The sequence below is a fragment of the Anabas testudineus genome, chromosome 5 (assembly GCF_900324465.2).
Source record: "Anabas testudineus chromosome 5, fAnaTes1.2, whole genome shotgun sequence".
Lineage (NCBI taxonomy): Eukaryota > Metazoa > Chordata > Actinopteri > Anabantiformes > Anabantidae > Anabas > Anabas testudineus.
The window spans coordinates 16,967,121-16,986,088 of record NC_046614.1 but is presented as its reverse complement, the minus strand read 5'-3'; the positions used below and the strand labels follow the sequence as shown (position 1 = coordinate 16,986,088).

The 18,968-nt window shown below is 39.7% G+C and overlaps 3 protein-coding genes across 10 annotated transcripts; 2 read left to right on the top strand and 1 right to left on the bottom strand.

The window, feature by feature from the left end:
- Positions 1 to 507: 507 nt before the first annotated feature.
- Positions 508 to 7,774, top strand: sp1 (sp1 transcription factor). The gene is made up of 6 exons (XM_026348471.1): positions 508 to 597; positions 1,219 to 1,292; positions 2,348 to 3,755; positions 4,807 to 4,948; positions 5,271 to 5,461; positions 5,837 to 7,774. Exons 1-6 carry the CDS (start codon positions 591 to 593, stop codon positions 6,133 to 6,135), a joined length of 2,121 nt encoding a protein of 706 aa, XP_026204256.1. The 5' UTR covers positions 508 to 590; the 3' UTR covers positions 6,136 to 7,774.
- LOC113154339 (cell division cycle-associated protein 7-like) lies at positions 6,997 to 13,497 on the bottom strand. 5 transcript variants are annotated; one of them, XM_026348473.1, is made up of 9 exons: positions 13,395 to 13,497; positions 13,182 to 13,295; positions 12,208 to 12,573; positions 11,513 to 11,608; positions 11,178 to 11,321; positions 10,678 to 10,821; positions 10,270 to 10,419; positions 8,140 to 8,276; positions 6,997 to 7,954 (listed from the first exon to the last, which is right to left on the bottom strand). In XM_026348473.1, exons 1-9 carry the CDS (start codon positions 13,404 to 13,406, stop codon positions 7,909 to 7,911), a joined length of 1,209 nt encoding a protein of 402 aa, XP_026204258.1. In that variant the 5' UTR covers positions 13,407 to 13,497; the 3' UTR covers positions 6,997 to 7,908. The 5 variants fall into 5 exon arrangements, with proteins under 5 accessions (XP_026204258.1, XP_026204257.1, XP_026204261.1 ...); XM_026348472.1 differs by having other exon boundaries at positions 6,997 to 8,276; XM_026348476.1 differs by having other exon boundaries at positions 6,997 to 8,276; positions 13,199 to 13,295.
- Positions 13,498 to 13,599: 102 nt separating this feature from the next.
- On the top strand, positions 13,600 to 18,636 carry LOC113153406 (anti-Muellerian hormone type-2 receptor-like). Of its 4 annotated transcripts, none has more exons than XM_026347022.1 (12): positions 13,600 to 13,627; positions 14,160 to 14,319; positions 14,564 to 14,758; positions 14,926 to 15,090; positions 15,230 to 15,331; positions 16,017 to 16,123; positions 16,453 to 16,671; positions 17,105 to 17,219; positions 17,493 to 17,632; positions 17,716 to 17,872; positions 18,291 to 18,427; positions 18,519 to 18,636. In XM_026347022.1, the coding sequence occupies exons 2-12, from the start codon at positions 14,283 to 14,285 to the stop codon at positions 18,633 to 18,635; spliced, it is 1,491 nt and encodes a 496-aa protein (XP_026202807.1). In that variant the 5' UTR covers positions 13,600 to 13,627; positions 14,160 to 14,282; the 3' UTR covers position 18,636. The 4 variants fall into 4 exon arrangements, 3 of the variants coding, with proteins under 3 accessions (XP_026202807.1, XP_026202806.1, XP_026202805.1); XM_026347021.1 differs by lacking the exon at positions 13,600 to 13,627 and adding an exon at positions 13,658 to 13,738; XR_003297972.1 differs by lacking the exon at positions 13,600 to 13,627 and having other exon boundaries at positions 13,985 to 14,319; positions 17,716 to 17,882.
- The last annotated feature ends 332 nt before the right edge of the window (positions 18,637 to 18,968 follow it).

Sequence of the window (18,968 nt, the reverse complement as noted above, 5' to 3'; positions counted from 1 at the left end):
GTAAGCAGAAACAAGCGTTTCCATTGGACAACAGCTGCAATCCTTCGCAAGTGACTTTTAGAGAGGAGCGCTTCCTTTATGTATTGGGATAGTGCGATATCACAGTTGTAGACATTTGAAACGCGACACATTATTCCACCGTTTTATATAAAAACTGTAAGATGTAAGTGTCTGCCTATTCATCGATACTAGTTCAGCACTTGCTAATTGTAAGTACTGTCTTAATTAAAGTAAAAATAAAAATGCAACAATTAGTCTGCGAGTTGTTTCTCAGGACAAAATTCTTGGCTTCAACGTGGTTTGGGTCTGATATGTCGGTAATGTATGTTTACTGGGGTTAAAACCCGGAAAAACCTAGCACGTAAAGAATATTTTGTCAAAGTATACGGTATTTTTGTTTGGATATGCTATTATAAACCCTATTAGCTGGTGCACATCCGTGCTCCACGGAGTACGCAGGTTACACGTGGTGTGTAAATCAAACGAACCCATGTTTCTCCTTCATAGGGGGAGCTCGTCAAGTTTGTGTGAAGTTGTGAAAAGTTGTCAACCTGAAAAAAGAGCAGAGAAACTCCTCCCGTCTTCAAATTATGAGCAGTAAGTGAACTTTTTAAAACTTAATGGTATGTTGTGAACGAATCATTAAGTCAACAGTCAGAAGGAAAACCAAAGTACAATATTTAAATATATGTTCACTATTGTAAAAATGATAGTGTGTTGCTTTCTAGCTAGCGTCTCAAGCAGTTTAAAAGTGCCCAACTACTTAACTGCTAATTGTCGGTACTTAGCTAACAACATTTAGCCAGCCAAGTGGTTAAACCTAGCTAACTGGTTAACATTAACTTCTGCTATTAGTTGTCACTAACATTTAACACAACATTTTAATTTAGTCGAATTTTCTTGGGCTAGTTAATTAGTTTTGTTTAGTGGTTTATTTAGCACTTTTCCTCAGCATTACTTGTTGTGGTGACTTCAGGTTAGCTTAACGTTAGCCAACAGGCTAGCTGGCCCTTCGAGCACTTGTGGCATGGGGCTTCATTGCATTTCTTGTATGGATTGTTTCAGCATGACCAGAAAACCTCTAACGTTGGGTTATTACTGAGGTGGGCCGTGTTTTTTTTAAAACCCAGCTGAATCCAGCATTAACTCGATTAGACGGTCTGCTGCTTCAGAGTAACTACTTTCTGAGAACTGATGTTACAAACTCTTCTTCCGCAGATCAGCAGCAGGGTGAAATGGCCGCTGTGGAGAGCGGTGGAGGCTTCAGTCAAAAGCGAAACGCAAATTCTCAAGTAAGTGAACTGGAGGCATGAACACAGGCCTTTGCCAAATTACACGGTTGCCAGCCGAGAAACTTTAATTACACTCCTTACTTGTACTTATTGGATCCGATATATATTTCCTTTTCGTTTGGCGCACTCTTTTTTTTACCCATTTGTGGCTGTTTTGTACGTGTTGTTGATTTTCTCCAGAGCACATGTCGCTGGGGTGGGGAATGGGCAGGTAAATTTCGCCCACACGGGGTGTTCCCGTCAAACCCCGGCACTTCATGTGCATTTTGCTCGGCCCATTTGGCTGGCCTTGGAGGGGGTGGCTAGAAGAGTGTGTCAGTTTATAGGGCAAAATAAAGTGTGGGAGGGAGATGGGTGGGTTTGGGGGGAGGGGAAGCCGAGCCCGCCGCTGCTCCGTAAAATTGTTGTCCCTCCCATACTCTCCCACCCTGCTTCCCTCTGGACTTCTCACTGGAGCCCACTCACTGTCAGATGAAAGATTCAGTATTTTTACTTGCCATTTATGCATAAACAGACAGTCCAGGCACATAGGAATTCTTGTGCAGGGCTCTCTTGGAGTCAAGTAAATAGTTATAAGTCAGAAAAAAGATCACCTAGTCGAGTTAAAGAATAGAAAGTGTTTAGACACTGTACAGATTATTTAAAGAATAGTAGGGAAACACGAGACAAGCATAACAAAAAGTGGGTTTAATTTTATTAGTGGTGTTTTATGTGTATTTCATTATAGTGTGGTTAAATTGCTATTCACACAGTTTTTTGTTTAGTTTTTTTGCTATATTTTATAATTTCTTTTAAAGATTTTTTACAAAAAATCTATAATTGAAAGTGTCCAGGACATTTTCTTTAAAAATGTTTTATTTTGAATTGTGGCTATTTTATACCTTGCTTTTTATTTATTTATTTAATCATGTGACCTATGCTGTTGCTTTGTTTGTATATAATATTTTACTTAATTTTTGATGTGTGTTTATAGAAAAAGTATGTTGGATAGCACCATTGTACTTACTTTCTAAATTCTTTCTAAATGCTTTTCCTTTCATTTATTGTCTTTCTAGGACTCACAGCAGCCATCTCCTCTTGCCTTGTTGGCAGCCACATGCAGTCGAATTGATACCCCAGGAGAGAATGATTCATCTGCAGACCAACAACAGCAGAACCAGCAACAGCTGGATCTAAACCAAGGTGTATTCACCTCCAGTGCTAATGGCTGGCAGGTTATTCCTCTCAGCGTTCAGGCATCTTCCGGCACCAACACTGTCACTACTGATTCATCCGGGATAATGACAGTAGGAGACACAGGCAAAACCAAACAGGTGCTGTCACAATCAGCAGCTGCTGCAAGCACTCAGGGACAGCAACAGCAACCCCAGCAATATGTAGTAGCTCAGGCTCCTTCAATGCAGGGCCAGCAGTTGCTTACCACCATATCAGGTGTGATGCCCAACATTCAGTACCAGGTTATTCCCCAGTTTCAGACATTAGATGGCCAGCCACTACAGTTTGCACAAGAGTCAGCCGTACCTGCTACAGCAGCACCAGGGCAACAGTTTCAGATAGTGTCCTCTCCTAATGGCCAGCAGATCATAGCTGCAACCAACAGAGCTGGTGCTGCAGGCAACATCATAACAATGCCCAGTCTCCTTCAGGGAGCCATCCCCATACAAAATTTAAGCCTTGGCAATGGCGTGTTACAAAACCAGCCGCAGTTCCTGGCAAATATGCCTGTGTCACTAAATGGAAACATCACTTTGCTTCCTGTCAGCACTGGAGCAAGTGGTACAGGGGGAGATGCAAATGGTGGAGGGGACACAGGTGGAAACCAACTTATGCAGCAACAGCAATCACAGCAGCCAGTGTCTTCCAACAGCGGGACAGGTTATATGACAAGTTCATCCACTGTCACCACACAGACCTCCTCTTCTTATGGAATGACACAGAACAGCAACGGTGTAGTGGCTGCATCATTTCAGCAGAACACAGCAACTTCTCTTGGTGTCCCAATACAGCCAGACAACAGAGATGGGCAACAACCACAGCAAATTCTTATCCAACCTCAGCAGGTTATCCAAGGTGGAACACCCCTTCAGACCATCCAAGCCAGTACTGTCACGGCTGCAGGCAGTCAGGTATTCCCCGCTCCAACTCTCAGCCAGGAAGGGCTGCAGAATCTTCAAATCATGCCAAACACAGGCCCCATCTTTGTGCGTACTTTAGGCCCCAATGGCCAGGTGAGCTGGCAGACCATTCAGATTCAGAATCCACCAGGAACACAGATCACTCTGGCACCATTGCAGTCTCTCCCTCAGGTTGGCCAGACTCAGGGGGCTACTGCAGCTGGAGCAGTACCTGTCAACACAGTGCAGATCCCAGGCATCCAGACCATAAATCTGAGCTCACTGGGAGGTTCTGCACTGCAGATGCACCAGCTGCAGGGTGTTCCCATCGCCATCACAAGTGCATCAGGTTAGTCAGGAGTTCTTTACATTCGGTTTTTTAACCAAACCAAGTCGAAACAACATAGGCTGAAATTAACATTTTTTATATAACTTTTAAATGTGTTAAGTTTTTGTTATTTTAGACAAGTTGGGCAATGTTTAACTGAAGTGCAGCCTGTAGAAGTGTATTTGTACAGCAGTAGAGTAATTTGGGCTGAGTAAACAAGTTTTCTTGCTGGGTTTTTTTTATGTACTTTTGAAATGCAAAGGTTCTTGTATCTCTTGATTGGATCTTTTGCTATTCGTGTTTGAAGGGCATTATACTGGTTTAACCAGTTCAGCTGGCTTGATGTATCCTGAGGTCTTTGTTGCACTGCATGTTTTCCTTTGCTTTAATCCTTTTTCTTTTCTCTGTGATACTACATGATAGTAATGTAGTTGTGAGTTGTCAAGAATGTGTGTGTGTGTGATAGCAGGGCAGTAACTTGACCTCTTCCCTCTAACAGCAACCTTTAACATGCCTAAATTCATCTTAAGCTCTGTTATTGGTAGTCCTTCCCATTATTTATGTTCTACAATTTATCAACTTCTATCCAGTTTACAAATTGTGGGGGTCTCAGTCCTCATCATTAACACCAATAATTAAATATTCAAAAAATATTTAATTTAGCCTAATAGTTAAAGGCTTGAGGGTTATCTGGCATTACTCAAATCCAAATAGTCCATCCTAGATGAGAAACACAGTGGACCCCATGAGAAATTATCTAGATCTTTTAGCTGCAGGCAAAACATGTATTTTAAACATCCTTACAGAAGAAGCACTGGTTTAGCCTTTTGGTGCACCTGATTTTAATAAAAACACAAATTAAAGATAATTTTTGATATAGTTTTTGATATTTTATTATGTTCTTAAGGAACAGTTTTTTTTTTTTTTTAACTACAGCAAAGATTCTTGGAAAGCCTGCTTTGTGAAGTAAATAGTTGGATTGCAGTCTCAAGTTCAACGCAATGAAATGTGCATAAATCAAAACCAATGTATATATTATCACACCTAAATATTTCCTGTCCCGTTATTGCAGGAGAGCAGGCATTACAGACAGGTGGAGAGAGTTTGGATGACAGCACAGCTATGGATGATGAAGAAATAAGCCCACCACCTCAGGGACGACGCAACCGGAGGGAAGCCTGTACCTGCCCCTTCTGCAAAGATGGAGAAGGACGGTATGTCACTGAACCATATTAAAACTGCCTTGTGCATATTTGGGTGGTTTAATGTGGATTAATTTGTTGGCTGCAACTTTTTTGTCATTCTGAAATTATGATATGCTAGTATTTGTTACTGATGTGTAGGGCTACAAACATAAAACCCAAGTTGTACTGATCTATAGTTTTTGTTAAATCAGGAGCAAGTTATTTTAAAGTGCCATTAGCAGACATTTTTAACTAACCAATTATTATTTATTTATCTATTTCATTTTGACTTTGGAACACGGACAACCCTTTTTAATAATCACTCTCTTGCTGATGTATGGTTATCATGCAGTGACCCAACTAAAAAGAAGCAGCACATTTGTCACATCAGTGGCTGTGGAAAGATCTATGGCAAGACATCCCACCTGAGGGCCCACCTTCGCTGGCACACAGGAGAACGTCCCTTCGTCTGCAGCTGGGCTTACTGTGGCAAACGATTTACCCGTTCAGATGAGCTTCAGCGCCATAAGAGGACGCACACAGGTACAAATGAGTACTTAGTTTAGTTTTTTATTTCAAGAACATTAAATCATTCACAGCTACAAAGATGTCCAATGTATTCAGTCCAATCCAGTGTATTTCTAAAAGCTTTTTCTCAGAGTCTAAAAATTTGTCAGTGATTTTCTACTAACAAGTCCAAACATCTGCTGTCTTTAATGTAAAAGCAAAAATGAAATGTATATTGTGTATATGTACACGCAATGTATATTTGCCCTATCCATCAATGAATGTTCAATCAAAAATTCAATGTTTTTTTCTTTCTACAGTATTTATAAATTTCTTGACTCTCACAACATCGTACCCTTTAAGATTAGTTAATACATTCATACATTGTTTTTTTTTCCTCCACCATCTTAGGTGAGAAAAAGTTTGCCTGCACAGAGTGTCCCAAACGCTTTATGCGCAGTGACCACCTCTCAAAGCATGTCAAGACTCATCTTAACAAAAAACCAACAGCCACTACCAGCAGCTCCACAGTCTCAACTGGTACCACTTCCCCTGCAGCAGGAACAGAAGCTGGAGCAGTGTCAGCCAGTGACCAGCACACCATTGTCACCATGGAAACATTATCTGCAGAGAGCATAGCTCGATTAAACAGCAGCGGGATCAACATAATGCAGGTGGACCTTCACCAGATTAATGGCAACAGCTACTAAAATCAGGAAGGCGATGATGGTGGATGTTGCATTCAGACATTTGGGGTTAAAAAGGGCATGTCTCACTGCACACACAGAACCTCTCAAATGCTTCAGGCAGAAGTGATCACAGATGCAACTAGAGACACTGTTGAATTTGCAAAGTGAGGCAGAAATATAATTTTCATGTATTTACATATCTGTGGCATTTAAGGGTCAGAGGTGGGTGAGTTGGATTACAATGTTAGAAAAGTCATTATGAAATTGTAATGGATGGGAATGGCACTACACTAACATTTGTCCCACACGAAAACCCAAACTAAGTGATACTGGGATTGCAATAAAACACGCATATCAGCACACTTGATGTTGAATTGGTAGCTAGCAATATAAAAGCTTCTTCTAGTGGAGCCACTGACACTACGTCAGCCTTTCATCCTTGTGTCCAAGGTTGTGAGCTTTGCTACTGTCCCTCTTCACCTCAGGTGTTTCTTGCCCTCTCAAACTGGACTGCTCGGTCAAGGAATGCCCCTGGCTTACTTGCCGCATAATAGCCCATAATGCACAGCTACCCCGTAAAACTAAAATTACAACAATCCTAAGCAACACATATTTTCTTCTCAGATTTTTGTGGTCATGGTTTTGGGAGAATTGGATGTGTAAACTGAAAATCCCAGTATCCAAGAAAAATGGGTTTTAGGGTGAGGAGAAGGGGGCTGGAAAACATGACCAGGTCAGAGCCAGAAGCACTAATCAGTGTGAGAAGGTAGATGTATCAGGGCACTGAAATCCTCTAGGTACACACATTTAAGCCATCATGCTTTGATAGGTTTATCATAAGCAAAAAAAAACAAAAACAACTTTTGATTTTTTTTTTTTTTAATGTATATATATTTTTGGTAACAAAGGCTACAGAACCTGTTAGCTTAGGCAGAATCATCTTACATGATTGCAGGAGATTGCCTTTTCAATTGTATGATCCTTTCATGCACAATCAATCTTAATTTTATGTTATTACTTTTATATATATATATGTAGATTAAATGTGTAAATGTAAGACTTGTCATAGAATAATGTATTCTATACAGTCCAGATCTTCCCAGTAATTTACTTTCTGTGGTATAATTATCATCTGAGACTTTGCCTTGCAGTCACATCAGTTTGATGTTCCTTCATTTAGTCATATCTGGTGGAGTATTTTGTAATAATGTCCAGACAGCATAAACATGTAAGCTCCAAACCAAAGGTTCATACTCATTTTTATAAGGAACTAGGAAATCTTTCTTTGGTCCATGAACTTTTCTAATTATTACTCGTGATGCATATGTTCAAGTTCCAACTGGAAAAGCTACAGCTTGAGGCAAACCTTGGGCACACATGCCTTTGTTCAAATAAATAAGTAGCTAAATGTATTAAGGGTGATCTAGTGGATAAGTCCGTTTTTTCCTGAAAGGTGCTTCTCACCACTGTGGAAATCTTTGCTTCAGAATCCTGCTTTGAAAAAATACATTTGTAAAGTATGTTTGTTTAAAATTCTCATTTGAAACCATAGACAACAAGTGCTCTTACTTTCCCCTGCTTTAAGGAAGGGATTTTATATTGTTCGTGTGTGTATACAACTACTGCCAATGCCAACAGCTGGATTAAAATTATGAATATACTTTGTCGTTTTGCTTTGCATGCTTGTGTCTGAACAAACACTTAGCTGATCAAAAATACTTTATTCATATAAAAATCACTCAAAACTCTTACAGAGAAAATACAACTGTACAATTGCTCCCTCCAGTGTTAAAATCACATCTCTGCATCATCACCTTCACTCTTTAGTTTGTTCCGGAGGCTATAAGGGGAGAGACAGTAAAGGTCACATTTGTCACGTTCCTTAGCACATTAGCAGCATAATGAATTACTTACATACCAACTGCAAAGACTTTTCTGCGTGGAGCCTGAACCTACCTCTAACTGCTGTAACAATAATGTAAAAACCAAAACTTATGAAATAAAATCACATGGTGTAGTAACCACCTGCTGAGGTACGAGTGGACGTCAGAGAAGCCGTGGTACTGAGCCAAGGGGAACAGGATACCAGTCGGACAGCGGCCCTCACGCTGGCGGCAGAAACTGCAGTTGCAAATGCCTCGACAAGGAGGACACTTCCACTCCTGAAAAAGATTACCAACTTGTTAAACACTAAGCTGACTGTCATCCAAAAGTCCACGTTATGATACATGGAAGGTTTGGTTATTTCACATAGGATTTATGTATGTGTCGATTTAAATATGGACTGGATGGAAAATGGTGATGCTACAAGGTAATACACAAGGATTTATGAACATTTGAATCAAAATATGTTTTACTTTGTTAAAATGGTCATTAATTATGACTTTTTACTTTTCTAATCCTGTTTATGTGCCTGGCTGTCAAATAGCTCAATTTTCTGCCTTCCTCCCTCCTCATGTAGTAACCTAATGTGTAGATTATGTGTACATTAAATGGATTAACAATTAATTAATGAGAAAACATGAGCAATAGACACAGCATAATTTACATTTTGACAGGGTTGGGATTCTTCTCTTTTTGGTTATGGTAGTATCAGTTAATTCTGTGTAACTTGCAGTATTGTCCAAATGCATCAGGAGCTGTTTTGTGTTTTTCTGGTTTCTATTTTTATTCTCGTTTCCTAGTCGATCAGCATAAGTTGCCAAGCTAGCGTGACTTAGAAGTTAAGTCACATACCACAGCAACAACAGCTTCCTGTTTTTCATGCTCTACCCCGTCTGCAGGACATCTACCTCAAAAGCTGCAAAAACAGAGCTGATAAAATCATAAAGCACTCAAACCACCCCAGTAACTGTCTGTTCATCCGGTTACCATGTGGTAAGTGCTTCCGTAGGCTGATGGCCAAAACTGACTTGATCCACATTTTATTGCTAATTATATTTCCAAAATATACACATATACACACATGGACAAAATTGTTGGTACCCTTCTGTTAAAGAATGAAAGAACAACCCACAAAGGTCACTGAAATAACTTGAAACTGACAAAAGTAAAAATAAATAAAAACTTAACTCATGAGAATCAGACGTAGGTTTTTGAGTTGTGGTTCAACAGACGTTTTTTAAAAAACAAACTAATGAAACTGGCCTGGACAAAAATGATGGCGCCCTTAACTTAATATTTTGTTGCACAACCATTTGAAGCAATCACTGCAATCAAATGGTTTCTGTAAGTAGAGCTGATGTGACCTCCCAAAAAGTTCCAGTTTTGTCTCATCTGTCCAAAAACCTTCTACCAGAAGCTTTGTGATTTGTCAATATGCGTTTTTTTACCATTTGTTTTTAATCAGTGGAGTCCTCCTCTGTCTTCTTCTATTAAGTCCACTTTGGCTTAAACAGTGACTGATGGTGTGACCTTGGATTTCACCTCTAGTTATTTTGGGTTCTATAGGTACCATTTGTATTTTCCTTATATGGCCACGTCCAGGGGGGGCTGGCTACAGTCCCATGGACCTTCAACTTCTGAATTATATGTGCAACTGTAGTCACAGGAACATCAAACTGCTTGGAAATGGTCTTATAGCCTTTGACATGTTTGTCTATCTTTTTTTTTTCTTATCTCCTTAGACAGCTCTCTCTTTAGCTTTCTGTGGTTCCTGTTGAGTGTGGTACACACCATGAACAGCACAGTGACCACTGTTCACCCTTTAAATAGACTGATTACAAGTGTGAAGAAAACTGTGATGCTATTTACAGGACACATGTTAGTTTAACATGTCTCTATGGTCAAATTATTTAACTAGGGGTACCATCATTTTGTCCAGGCCAGTTTCATTAGTTTGTTTTTTTTTTTTAAACCTTCTGTTGAACCACAACTCAAAAGCTATGTCGGATTTTAATAAGTTCATTTTTAGTAAATTTTTATTTATTATGACTTTAGTCAGTTTCATCTTATTTCAGTGACCTTTATGGAGCATTAAGTTGCATCAAGTTAACCATTAAGTTGCAGGAAATAGCTAAGGTGTTTTCATGCCCATGTTTGGAAAAATAATTTGCTTAACAGTAAATAGTGAAATAATGTATGCAACAATAATCTTTTTTGTAGTTCTTTTTTTTTTTTTTGTTGAAAAGTGAGTTCGTGTATCAGCAGTCTGACCGGGTTAAGAAGCGCCTCCTTCACGTCCTCTCCATATCTGTTCCTCAGGCACGGCCCACAGAACTGACCTTGAATCCCACGACAGTCCTCACTGCGGCAGCACGTCTTAGTGTCAACAGTTTTTTGACGGCACTGATGACACGTGGAGCCCTAAAAATATACAAACATCAAAAGCAGAGTAATCTGTAGTATTCAGTGAATCAATACACCTTTTAAATATTCTGTTATGCAGACATTGAGTCCATCAGTAACAGCAATGGACCAATTCCCATCTACTGGTCACCAGATGACTTACAGTACTTTGAAAGAAAGCTACCACAATCATTTTTGCTGTGACTGAAATCAAATCTTTTAATATATCACATATCTCACTGAAAAGGATCACAGGTAGTCTGACTGTGAACTCACTGTCACTCTGTTGTAGACTTTCTCAGTCATGTTATCTGCAACCAGCTGAAGCTCATCCTCCGTGATGTCCTCCACAGGACGGACAAAGTGAGGTTTAGACTGATTAGGCCGTGGCGTGCCACGACGCTGTGGAGCACGACGGACCTGGATCACAAAGAGGAGAACAGCTTGAAGTTTCATACAAAAATTTACCAGCTCACGTTGGCTAAACACAGACATAGGCAAAGTCCAACACATTGTAGCTCAGCACTTATAACAAACACACAAACTAATTTCTACAAACAAAAATACCAGTTCATCACACTCAGCTACTATAAATGCTTGTGTATAATTTCTCACAGTGATGATATAACAGCCCTATATTTCATACAAACCCACAATCCTACAGCATGTTGTATGTTCCTTGTAGCAATTAAAGCATTTCTTTATAAACAAGAAGTGCTTCCAATCTTTCTAAGCCTTCATAATTACAGTCTTCCTCAGTAAACAACTTAACTGACCTCCAGCAACTCCTCCTCCAAGCTGAGCTCAAGGTCTTCCTCCTTAGGGGCCGAGGGACCCTCTCCTCCCCCCATAGAGCGAGTCTGTCTCCGGGACATGCGCTCCGGGTTCCTTCTGGACTCTCCTCCAGAGCGTGGGGGGCGCTACAGGTGATGTTGAAAAAAAAAAAATGACTTGAGTACACTGATCTATAAAGGAAAAACTAATCTTCAAAGCTCTGCTGAATCGTCAGGAATAAAAAAAGGATAGTGGCCCCCTCCTAAGCTCAAGATATTTACAAAATGTGGGGGTTTAAATATCAACAACTGCCCATTTTTTATTATCTTTAACTTACGGAGCCTCTCTCTTTTGTCTTCTGTTTGCCTGCTTGTTTTTTGAGAAAACCTGCAGCTCCTGGCATTTTCTGCAAGTCTGCCATCAGCTGAGCCAACTGTTAAAGAAGAGCAAAGATAAAATTGGATTAAACACATACAGCTAACATCTCTGACCCCTTGAATCACTGTACAAGGGAAAATTTGCCAGCGACTCCAACTGTAAAATATTTTTGCACAACAATCTCAGAGTTGTCTGAACTTTTCAATATAAGCAGTCTGGAAGTTGTACACAAGTGTTGCAGAACACAGAGGCAAGTATGTTGTGCAAGTCCGACAGTTTTCACTGAAACTTTCTATCGTTATAATTCACTGGTGTTAAAGTTAACAAAGAAATCTTTTTTTAAACTTATAAACTGTCAAATATGGCTCATGTCAAAGTCATGTGTCCCAATTAAACAAAAGGACCTGTACACTAAAGCAATAACTAGAATAACAGATCTCTCTGTGGGGTAACGTGTGGGGAATTTACAATTAGACTGAACTGTAATTTTGTTTGGGACCTTGTTGATGTTTCCCCAAAGAACCCTGGATATTTAAAGGCACTCGTTTTGGAACTACAGCTTTAAAATACACATGGTTTGTTTTGTTTTTTTGTTTGTCTGTCAGTTTACAAATGCAGCTACAGTGTGTATGGAAGTCTCTGTTTCTGGTTTACCATTGCTTTATTGGCTTTGATGTTCTGCTCTCTCTTGGCTAAAAAAGAATCTGTCACGTCTTCTTCTGGATCAGATCCAGGCTCCACAGGCGGAGGTGGCTGAAAAACTGCCGTCTCCTCGTCTTCAAACTTAACATGTTTCTTCTCCTTTGCCCTACTCCGCTTTCCTGCTCCCTTCGCCTCCCTGCTTGTTGTCCTCTTTTGTTCACCCTGTGTATCCTCATCATCCGTGGAGTGCTGCAAAGAGGGAGCAGAGCGAAGAGCCACTCTCAGCTTGAAGGGTTGCGCAGCAGCAGATGGCTTCGATGCGGCTTTCTGCTCCTTGGGGGACAGATCAGGCTGGGTTTCATCTTCAAAATCTGAACTCTGATGGATATAAATAAGAGATGACTGCTCATTAGGTCGCCGACAACACTCAATATTTCAGAGTAGTATTATGTTTTTCTCAAAGACCCCAAGTTGTAACAGACTTTTATAATTAATAACTAAATGATGAAGAGATTTGTAAATGACAAAACAAAAATGCTTTGGTTTGGGCAGAATATCTACAGTCTCAGTGCCTTTACCAGTTCTCTAGCCTGCTGGAGGAAATAATAAAACATGTTTGTGTGTCATTGTCGTCATCATCATCATCATCATCATCAATATTCAACATGTGGACCTTAAATTAATTATGTTCCTCCATCATTTTCCTGTGCTTATCCTGGAGTAGCTCAGGCTAAATGTTTATTTATAAATATTATTTGGACATGTATGAAATTGCATTATGTGGTATTAAAAAAAATCACCCTTAAAAGGTCCTTACTGAAGGGACCATGAAGGAGTTAACAAATCACTTTAAAGCGCAATTTGACAGCATTAAACTTTGAGTAAACCACCAAACCATATGCTCATTACAATTAAATCTACGACTCGGTGGGTTTCTAACACTGTTTCTGGAGTTGTGAAGTTCAGTATTAGTCCAGAATCTGTACCTTATCGCTGAATTCACCTTCAGAAAAGCCATAAAATGTTGTGTCATTTTCAGAGTCCTCTGCAAAAACCTCGGCGAGCTCCTTTGTGAGAGAGTGCATTCCCAAAGCACCTGTCTGAGGAAAGATGTGTCAACAAAACCAGCGTTAAACATTATATTGACGTCTAATATATATTTAGCCTATGAAATAGGTCATATTGAGTTACTACTATACCATTTTCACCATAGTAGACAGGAGATAAGTACTAAGCGAGTTTCTAAACCTTAGTTAGGCCCGGACGCGCAGGTCGACGTGCGTCTGCGTCTAGTTAGAAAATGTGCGTTTGATTTCTACGTAGCGGTAACGCGAGTGAGCGGAAATAGCCTGGGTCACTATCGGCTTTTAAACTCCGCCCACCGGGGCTCTGCAGGAGCGCGAAACGTGCAGCATATTAACACAAAATTCGGGTTTGTTTTTATTTACATTTTCGGCTAATCATGTCGATTAAAGACTTAATCCTCAATCAAATTGTCGTAATCTTCTAAAAACACAATCTAAAAAAACAATAATCTGCAAAGGTGAGTTTAAAAAAAACTCACTTAAAGCTCAAAGTTTGCAGTGGTCATTTATGAGTGCTTATCAAGACCAGTCTGTGGGCTAAAAGCTAATTGAGCTAATTGCTAACAGCCTGTTCACAATGGCATTGCTAATGTTTAGCAGATATAGATTTTACAATCTTAGCACGTTAGCATGCTAGCACAACACAAAACACAAAACACAGACATAGCATGAGTATTTTCATTATTGTAATTTGTATTGACATTTAATCTGGCTGATGTTGGTGGAATATAACCCTACAGGTCTTCCAGTGAAGTTGTGTGAAGGCTGTGGCCCTAAAGAATATAGCACCAGAAAATACTCAACCTAAATGCAGATGTTATTCCTAAAAAGTAGGAGTTGAATTGGCCAATGAATACTATGTTTTCTCACATTGTTTAGCAGACATAATGTGTAGTACATGCAGGTGTGTGGGGGCGATGCTGGGAAACAGTGGGAAACCTCACTCACATTCCCAGGACTGATAACCAGTCTGTAGCTGGTCGGTCTGGGCTCAGTGTGAACATGAAGCGGCAACTGTGGCAGCTGGTTTTCACTTTGGGTGAGTACACGCTCCTTCTTTTGTTTTTGTTTGTTTATTTTCCATGTAAAGTTGTAATTGATGAATGACTTCTTATTTGCTTTTTGATAGATGATGGTGAGTGACTAGTAGTGTTGATGTTGTTGTTGAAGACCTAGGTCAAACTTAAACAGTTGGATTTACGACACAAACCACATAGAGAGATATTTTTGTGTCAACTAATCTACATCCTCATCAGCTGTGTCCCCTTTTTTCCTCCTCTCAGAAGGCATCTTTATCTCCAGCCAGTCCGTACTTCAGAAGAGACGGTGTGTGTTCCAAGCAACAACGCAAAACAACAACTCAGTCAAGTACACAGCTGCTGGAAATGTGAATGGATCCGTGCAGGTCTGTGAAAATACATTGTGCTGTGTTGGCTATTTTCGGGTCACCAATGGGCAGCCGGAGGTTGATGTTCTTGGTAAGAAACTGTAATAGACAATAAATATATTATTAATACTAATACCTGTTACAGTTAGATATTACGGAAGTTATACAGTGGTGTACAGAATGAATATACCTAGGTCTGCAGGCATGGTATGTACATTTCTTTAAATAATCTCATGTGTCACTGAACCCCTGTTTCAGCTTGTGATATAGCTGAAAAGGCTTGCCCAGATGCAACCTGCAAGCCACAAACACGCTTCAACGGTAGACTTGTTAAATGTGTGTGCAACACAGACCTCTGCAACGGCAACATCCTTTGGATCCCAGAGCAACAACACCTTCAGCTCACCTACTCTAATTCTGCAGGTGTGGTAATTGCTAACCAGTCATCGAATATCACTGCCAACCCATGAAATAGAAAATGTTCTCATTGTTACACAAGACATCTGTACTTGTACTAAAATTAGAGTATTAAACAAAAAAACTAACTGCTTTTTCTTCTTAGATGAAATCATCAAAGCTGCTGGAATAATTCTGATTGGAACTTTAATCATCTTGTGTTTTATGGTTGTTTCTGCTAAATCGAGAAGCCTCTTTACAGAACAAAGTAAGTTTCTTGTATTCAAAAACAAGAAAGATATCAAAGTTCATGCATAATTATTTTTCATTATTCATTTTAAAAATAACAATTCCAAAAGTAATTAAAATACAACATAGAGAAAATAACAATAAATTAAAGAAAAAGAGAACAAAAAAAAAAAAAAAAGATTAATGGTTGCATAATATGATGTCCTTTTTCCATGAGACTGGGACATTACTGAGTAGGTGAAGCACACAGAGGAGGTCCCCATTTTGAAAACAAACTCAGCTTCCAAATACTGTTGATCCTGGGAAGTCTGAATTGATACAACTGCTGATGCATAATCACCATCACTTAGAGCTGGATTCAGAACAGAGAGGCAATATAACAGTTTCTCTTAAAGAGTTGATGTATCAGATGCTTTTATTGTTCTCAAGGGATTATTGACATTCTTCAGCCATGTTACCATATTTTCTAAGCTCAGATTCCCTTCCCCTCATGATCTTATCGGTTGACCTTGAAACTGTTTCATTCTCACTGGTGGACTGACCTTGGTGTTTATCTCAGCTATAATACTCCCTTTTACCTCTGTTCTTTCTCCATGTCTTTTAATTAAAGCGATGGCTACTTGGTCATGAAATTTTATGTTCAACTGTGGCTTTTTTGTAGTGTCACATTACCTCAACTGTGGTTGTGTTGTTCAATACTGTAGAGGAGAATCTGCAGTCCTGCTTTCCTGATTACAATGTACCGGCACTGTGTTCCTGCCAACAACCAAAAGCCTCTGAGATTGACATTGCTGACATAGAACTACAACAGGTTAGACTAGTTTTCTAATGTATGATCAGCAGCATGTAAGATATTGGTAAATTGTACAGTTAAGTGATAAATGCCTGTCAGCCACAACATCATTACCACCTGGTGGTCAGCATGGGTACTCTGAGCAGTCTGTGGCTACATAGCCCCATACACAGCAAGCTGTGATGCTCAGTTTATGCTCCAACACCTGTTGATTATGGCCAGCGGTTAATTTTTCTCATCTTGACGCCTCTCTACTACAACATCACCATCACTAGGTGGTATTGGTATTGTGACTGATTGATGTACCGTCCAGTGCTCTGTTTTTTATTTGTATGTATCTTTTCCAGATTTTGGACCGTGGGCATTTTGCAACAGTTTGGCAGGGGAAATACCAGCAATCAACAGTGGCTGTAAAAGTTTTTCCATCTGACAGGAAGCACAGATTTTCAGCAGAGAAGGAGGTTTATGAACTACCACTGATGAAGCATGCTGGGATTGTCCACTTTCTGGGCACTGGGGGGAAACCAGATGGCAGTTGTATCATTGTCCTGCAATTTGCTGAATATGTAAGTGGTAATCATTCATTAAAGGGGTGGCTGTAGCGCAGGAGGTATAGCGATTGTCCACTAATTGCAGTGACCAGATGTCTGTCTGGTCCATATGTTAAAGTGTCCTTGGAAAAGACACTGAACTCCAAGTTGATTGTGGTCCATTTACAACATCACATGAGCTGCCCAAATTTGACATGAAAGTGGATTTTAAACATTCAGCATTCAAGTTGTTTATACATCTTAAATGAATCACTTATGGTCACTAGTTTGCTCGATGGTTGATCAGGATAATTAACATTTCCTCTACCCACAGTTGGATTTGTAGCTTTAACATAGTCTAGGTTCTTAGGTTTTAAATCTGGCTAATCATCATCTTTGCTGTAGTTGGCCAGCGCTTACCTCTGATGTTCACTTATTTGAATAATAATTTGCATCCCTTTGATTTCAGGGTTCTCTCCATTCATATCTGTGTAAACACGCTAGCAACTGGAGGTTGTCACTGAAGCTGTGCCAGTCTTTATCAGAGGGACTTTCCTATCTTCACAGTGACCTTCGCAGAGACGGTATTGGTTAGAATGTTGCTGTGAAAAAGTGTGTGTGCATGTTATAGTTACTTATGTAAAAAGCTGATTTTTCTGTAGATTTATGTGCACAATTGTATAAAATACGACTAATCATTTATAATGTGATTGAGGAGTTTTTCAATAACAGTTATGTTGTGTTCATTGTTTTCTTTGTTTGTTTTTTCAGGTAAGTTTAATACAGGCTAACAGCTGATATCATATATTACAGGGATTCATATTTATAAATCATAGTTACATATGTTTTTCTTGCAGATGTGCATAAACCCTCTGTAGCCCACAGAGACCTCAGCAGCTCTAACGTGCTTGTAAGAGCAGATGGCACCTGTGCCCTCTGTGATTTTGGATGCTCCACCATCCTGCGTTCCTGTTCAGGACAAATAACAAACATGGAGGTGAAATGGACTGTTGAACTGGAATTCACAGTACAGTGAAGTCATGTTAGCAAGTTTAAGTTCAACTTACTGTCTATTTCCAGGGTCATGCTCAGATGGGCACGCTGCGCTACATGTCCCCCGAGATCCTTGAAGGCTTTGTCAACTTAAACAGCAGTTTGTGTCTCTTACAAGGGGACGTCTATTCCTTGGGACTGCTTCTGTGGGAGATCTGGATGCGCTGCTCAGATTTATTTGAAGGTAAACTTAGGTAATATAACATATGATATGATACATTCATATAGTAAATATTGAAAATATTGTCAATTCAGGTGAGCAGTCTGTTATATACAGGCATGAGTTTCTTGATAAAGGTAGTCTACTACTTGACTAGAGGGTGGAGAGAGTGTCAGGCAGGCTGGAAAATCATAACCATGCTGCAGAATCCACAGAACTGTGTTCTTAGAAGGAGAGGGAGAAGAGGGATTTTACAGCCAAAGAGCACACACTATATAACAATTATGAATAATAATAATTACTAAACTAATAAACATAACATCAATCAGTACTATCAGCTTTTCAGAATTTCTAATTTTACTTTTTTTAAAGGTTAATCTGATTAATCAGCTGAATGGACTAAAAGGACATTATGGATTTACACAAATGTCTTCATCTGCAGGCGGTATTGTTCCTCCACATGTTTTGCCTTATGAATCTGAGCTGGGACCCAGTTTAACACTGGAGGATCTCATCCAGTTTGTGTTTCACATGCAGAAGAGACCCACCATACCTAAATACTGGGAGTGGCTTCCACAGGTATTCTTACACAAGTGCTTCTTACTTGGACACATGTGAAATTAATGAGCTGCATTTGTGAACGTGTTGACTGAGTGTTTAAACCTTTCAGGGATCTGCACTGCACGAGCTCATGACGGATTGCTGGGACTGTGACCCAGATGCCCGACTTACAGTTCTTTGTGTTTTAGACAGATTAGCCTCTCTTCAGTCTTGTTATTCTATGTGACTGCTTGGGGTTTGGGGAGTGGGGGTGGGGTAGTTGATTAGCTGTAGTCTAAATGTTAAGCATTTGCTCTGTTTTCTTCCTGTGTGGTTGAATGTGTTCATGTTGAACTGTGTTTTGTAGATGTGTACTGTAACTTGTTTCCATTACACCATTTTTTTACACACTGCAATATATAAACTGCAATATAGGTGCATAATGCAATTGATTATACGCAACAGGTTGTTCTCACAGCAGACATTTTGACTTGTCACAGCAGAATACCTACATATGAAGTTAATACCATTGAACGATAAGAGACTCTCGCAAGTCAACTCAGTGAGCAGGTGAGCACAG

Coding starts and splice junctions, on each gene's coding strand:
- sp1 (XM_026348471.1), top strand. Junction 1,293..2,347: donor AGCGAAACGCAAATTCTCAA/GTAAGTGAACTG, acceptor TTGTCTTTCTAG/GACTCACAGCAGCCATCTCC. Junction 3,756..4,806: donor CGCCATCACAAGTGCATCAG/GTTAGTCAGGAG, acceptor CCGTTATTGCAG/GAGAGCAGGCATTACAGACA.
- LOC113154339 (XM_026348472.1), bottom strand. Junction 11,609..12,207: donor TCAAAGCCAATAAAGCAATG/GTAAACCAGAAA, acceptor CTTCTTTAACAG/TTGGCTCAGCTGATGGCAGA. Junction 10,420..10,677: donor AAGTCTACAACAGAGTGACA/GTGAGTTCACAG, acceptor GTATATTTTTAG/GGCTCCACGTGTCATCAGTG.
- LOC113153406 (XM_026347022.1), top strand. CDS start 14,283: ATGAAGCGGCAACTGTGGCAGCTGGTTTTCACTTTGG. Junction 15,332..16,016: donor AAGCCTCTTTACAGAACAAA/GTAAGTTTCTTG, acceptor TCAATACTGTAG/AGGAGAATCTGCAGTCCTGC. Junction 16,672..17,104: donor TCCTGCAATTTGCTGAATAT/GTAAGTGGTAAT, acceptor CTTTGATTTCAG/GGTTCTCTCCATTCATATCT.